At 33.4% G+C, this 5114-nt stretch overlaps 1 protein-coding gene across 1 annotated transcript; it reads right to left on the minus strand.

The window, feature by feature from the left end:
- Positions 1-2821: 2821 nt before the first annotated feature.
- On the minus strand, positions 2822-4825 carry LOC120355454. The gene is made up of 3 exons (XM_039443835.1): positions 4463-4825; positions 3371-3605; positions 2822-2832 (listed from the first exon to the last, which is right to left on the minus strand). The coding sequence occupies exons 1-3, from the start codon at positions 4823-4825 to the stop codon at positions 2822-2824; spliced, it is 609 nt and encodes a 202-aa protein (XP_039299769.1).
- Positions 4826-5114: the final 289 nt, after the last annotated feature.

A 5114-nucleotide genomic window follows, 5' to 3' on the forward strand; every position in this document is an offset into this window, starting at 1 on the left:
AGAATTCAAAATACTATCAGTAGTCCAGTCACTATATACATTGGTGCATGCAATTTATACTGCAGTTCTGATTTTTTAATATATTATTTGGGTACATAAGAGAAGTCCAGAACCAATTTCTTCATGCAGAATTTCCTTGTGCTATATACAGAGTAGCCCAAAAACCCTGTATTTTCGGCTCATTTTCCAGTTTTCAGCTATTTCCACCAAATCCAGTAATCGGAGAGAAAAATTTGCTCTCGCTTTTTTTTAAGATTACAGTATATAGTTCTGAATGAAATGAGATCATTCGGAACTCTCGTCAATGCGGTCCAAAATCATGCATCATAAGTCAAATTCGGTCGGAAAATGGAAAATTTATTGTTGAGTGTACTTAAGCCCATATTCCAATACACAAAAAATTGCCAATTTCTATATTAAAAGCTGCATGTCTTATGAAATACTTCTGATAAAATTCCCAAATCTAGTGAGTATGTGGAAATTGTCCCACTCCAATAAATAATACTTTTAATTCAAATACAATTCGAAAGTTACAGAAGATTTTAAAAATAGCGATTTCAGTTTTTACATTTTTTTCCTCGTTTTACTGTTGATCAAGAGTTTCTAAAACAAGTCTGATACATCATAGAAATTCACGATTGATTCCAAATTGTAGATAAATTCATCCTCTACGAGATCAGTTGCCTAAAATTCATCTTGAATTCCTTTTACATATCATAGAACTACCAAAAACGTTAATATGAGTGAAATATCTACAATTTCGGGATTTTTTCCAACAATCAAATCTCATTTTATGAACATATCTCATGAATTGTTTACAGCAGATGAAAGAGAAAATGCTATTGTACATTTCAAGATCAAGTTATGATTTTTATAATATGGAGTTACCGAGATACATAGCTTTTAATATAGAAATTGGCCATTTTTTGTGTTGGCTTAAGTACACTCAACAATAAATTTTCCATTTTCCTACCGAATTTGACTTATGCATGATTTTGGACCGCATTGACGAGCCGATAAGAATGAAGTGTAATACGATGAAATCTGAGTATTGTGTCAAAAGTTATAAGTTTTTGAAATTTTGATCCTTGAGGTGTCCTCATGCGCGCCTCTCCACTAGGAAATACTGAAATGAAGTGCATCTAACGGGTGGTTCTCATAGAACACAATCTCATGAACTTATGTCATTGTGCGAAATGTCAATGTGAAGACAATGTAGCTGGTGATGATGGTTGAAGCTGAAAATTAGGTGTTTTTCACAATACAAGGAGCATTGTTGCAAGTGATGTCAGAGATATCATGTTTTGCCATCTGTCAAATGTTTCAAATCACAATGTAACAGTATAGGTAATATCTTAAAAATCGATTTTATAGAAATTTGAATATATGTTTTAAAAATTAATTGATATTATTTACAAGTATTGATCAAGTTAACCAAAGTTGTATGGGTTATGTAGTTCTCAATATGGGTTATTGATTTTCAGATTTTATAATAGCCTACCAGTACATACACTTATCAAATTTTGTCATCTTTTGATAATTGGATTATAATACAAACCGGTAGAAGAGTGTTGAGATATATGTACTTATCAATATTTGTCAACTTGGGGTTTGGAAGAAAATGCAGTATCAGGCTTAAGCAAGGTCTATATCTCAGCTATTTAAAAAGGTACAACATATTTAGTTATACCATCTTATAGATCTAATTTTTCTGAACACAACCATATGCATAACTCAATATGGTCAAAAATGTGACTTATCAACTTGTGTCATCTACCCACAGAACTAAAGTTAATTAATTAATCATTACACTATCTAAAAGAAAAATGGAAATTTTCTATTAATTTGGAATAATACTTTGAATTCATCTATTCAGATCATCTATTTGAAATGCATTTGCAAAATGCATTTCAAATAGTTGATGTGAAAAAGTCATACAGATAAGAATGAATGGAATGTCAATCCAGCCATGTGTACGATGTACACAAGACCTTGCAAGGTCGTGAATGAATGAAATGCATCACACCAGATGTGTAAGGGCCAATGTCCTCACTTCGCAACAAGGAAGGCAGAGCGTTGAGCCGACCTTGACACAGTGAGCGATCGCCCGATGTTGTCAGCTCATGCGTATGCTTGCGCGTGCGTACACACTTCATTCTATAAAACACATTTTAATTTTTCTTATCACTCAATGCAACTTGGAGAGTGTGGAGAGTTCTCTACACGTATACTAGTGTGATAGGTGAGTGAAAACTTTTTATAGAATAACAAACTATTTTTTATTGATATATAACAAGTAAATTATGCGGTTAACAAAGTAGGTTATGTATATGCTGATATGCGATGCAATTGTCACCTTAACACAAAACTTGTAAATTATAGATTCATACAACCTCAGCTGAGTGAAGTGGAGGAAACACAATACTTGAAAATTATAGATTATAATGAAAATATATGTAATGGCTTGTGCCAAAACTAAATACTTGAAAATTGTGATTTACAAGATATAGGTTATATTGCTGAAAGACGATGTAATGTCAAGTCCGAAAATTTGTTACAAGATTATTAACAAAATAAGTAATAAGTAATATAATTATCATGATTTAAATTTTATGCATTTTAACAATGTTTATGTCAGTCATGTACTGATTAATATGTTTCACAAAACAGTAACAATGATTTGCATTTACTTTTAAAATTTTGGATGTCTTTGGAGGTCAAGATCTGCGTGAAACGTTCAGGTATGTAAACATCTGTTGTTCTCTGACCTGACAGCCGGATAACAAAATAACTTATAAGTAATAATAAAATTCATAAAATGTTAACTGAAACCTTAAAAGTAAATCCGAAAATTTGTTACAAGATTATAACAAAATAAGTAATAAGTAATATAATTATCATGATTTAAATTTTATGCATTTTAACAATGTTTATGTCAGTCATGTACTGATTAATATGTTTCACAAAACAGTAACAATGATTTGCATTTACTTTTAAAATTTTGGATGTCTTTGGAGGTCAAGATCTGCGTGAAACGTTCAGGTATGTAAACATCTGTTGTTCTCTGACCTGACAGCCGGATAACAAAATAACTTATAAGTAATAATAAAATTCATAAAATGTTAACTGAAACCCTAAAAGTAAATCTGAAAATTTGTTACAAGATTATTAACAAAATAAGTAATAAGTAATATAATTATCATGATTTAAATTTTATGCATTTTAACAATGTTTATGTCAGTCATGTACTGATTAATATGTTTCACAAACAGTAACAATGATTTGCATTTACTTTTAAAATTTTGGATGTCTTTGGAGGTCAAGATCTGCGTGAAACGTTCAGGTATGTAAACATCTGTTGTTCTCTGACCTGACAGCCGGATCTTGAGCACCACGTGACGTCCATGTTGATTGCAGACCTCCCTCACGTCCTCAATAGGGTAAGGTGTACCCTCCATCAACTCTCTTAGAGGAGTCCAGGGTTTCGGGGAGTACCTATTGATGACGGTGAGGAAGTGCTCCTCGGGGAGAATTTCATCCTCCTCCTGCTGTAACAACGTCATTATGGAGCTGTCCTCCTCCTCATCCTCTTCCACCGCACGTTTCTGTTGAAAAATATTTCATTAGACTCTTATTTGTTTCAGGTTATAAAATCATACAAGAGAGAGATCTTGCGCTCAACAGATTCACTACTCAAAACTGTGACTAATAACTCGCAATTCTCTGACATGAGAGAGTGATCTTGCGCTCAACAGATTCACTACTCAAAAAATGTGAGTAATAACTTGGAAATTCTCTGACATAACTCTCAATTATCGGAAAAAATTTTTCACTTCATTACAATCAACATAAATGATTGCAGAAAACATAAATTAATCATTAATCATGCAAATTTTTGTTTCACACTCAAACAACAACTATTTTTCATATAAGTAATAAGTAATTTGTCATCAAAGTTATTGCAGAATAATATGATTGGATTTTTCATATAAGTAATAAGTAATTTGTCATCAAAGTTATTGCAGAATAATATGATTGGATTTATAATAACAATATTATTCGAATTTCACGTTTCATTACTCATGCAAATTTTTGTTTCACAAAAACAGTTTATGCATTATTCGAATCAGTAATTTGATATAGTAACTAATATATATAAGTAATAACTCGGAAATTCTCCGATTACTTGAACTCAATTCAAATTGGTAGATAATTGAATTGTTTCATGCAACATATTCGAATTTATTATCGAAATTACTAAAACATGTTTTGAATTTTTATCCAAATTTCAATGCAACCATCGTGACAATTTATCTGTGTTCGGATTGTTTTGATAGTACAATTAGATAGCTCAGTCTTCGCTCGCAGTATAAGAATCAGTAAATGCACACAAAAGATTTATAAGATTCACATTTTATAAAGATTTTGTGTACATTACAATAATAATTTTTTGTATGCTAACCTTTGATTGAGTGAGGACGCCAGGCTCCTCATCGTCGACAAACAGCCTCCTCTTGACAGACTGCTTGGGAGCGGGTACCGATGTGAGCGTTGCTCGGCGTGGTGCCCCAGTAGCTTGCGGGGGAGGGCTGCTGTCTCCCACGATGATGCTGGAATCCTCATCTTGGACGAAGATCCCTTGTTTCTTCAAGGGATCTGAGGTTGAGGCTGAGGAGGAGGGGGCGGCAGAGGTGGCAGCTGAGCTGAGGCTTTTCTGCTGCTTCTTCTGCTGCTTCTGCTGTTCCCAGTAGTTCAGCTCCCTCTCCGGAGGCGGGCTGTCTAGTAATAAGAATGAGGATAAGGATGCACGGTGTGACTTGTCCATGGTGTCGAGAAGCGCGTACTAATAGCTCTCTAACGTGAATGATGATTTTCCACTGAGAAAAGCGATTATATAGCAAGTCGTTTCTCTGTCTGTTGCATGCTTGTACGAGTGAGATGGAAACACAAAGGAGGTGTGTATCACAATTGGCAAACACTGCCGATACTCCCCAGAGCTTTAGCTTGAGGTCATTATTGATTGTAAGTGAAAATTTTTGTTATATTCTCATATTTTTGTGAAAGTGTTGATTTTTATAATATATATTTAGTGTTACAGTTTGGTTACATTGTTT

This window comes from Nilaparvata lugens, unplaced genomic scaffold (genome assembly GCF_014356525.2).
Source record: "Nilaparvata lugens isolate BPH unplaced genomic scaffold, ASM1435652v1 scaffold1768, whole genome shotgun sequence".
NCBI classification, from domain to species: Eukaryota; Metazoa; Arthropoda; class Insecta; order Hemiptera; family Delphacidae; genus Nilaparvata; species Nilaparvata lugens.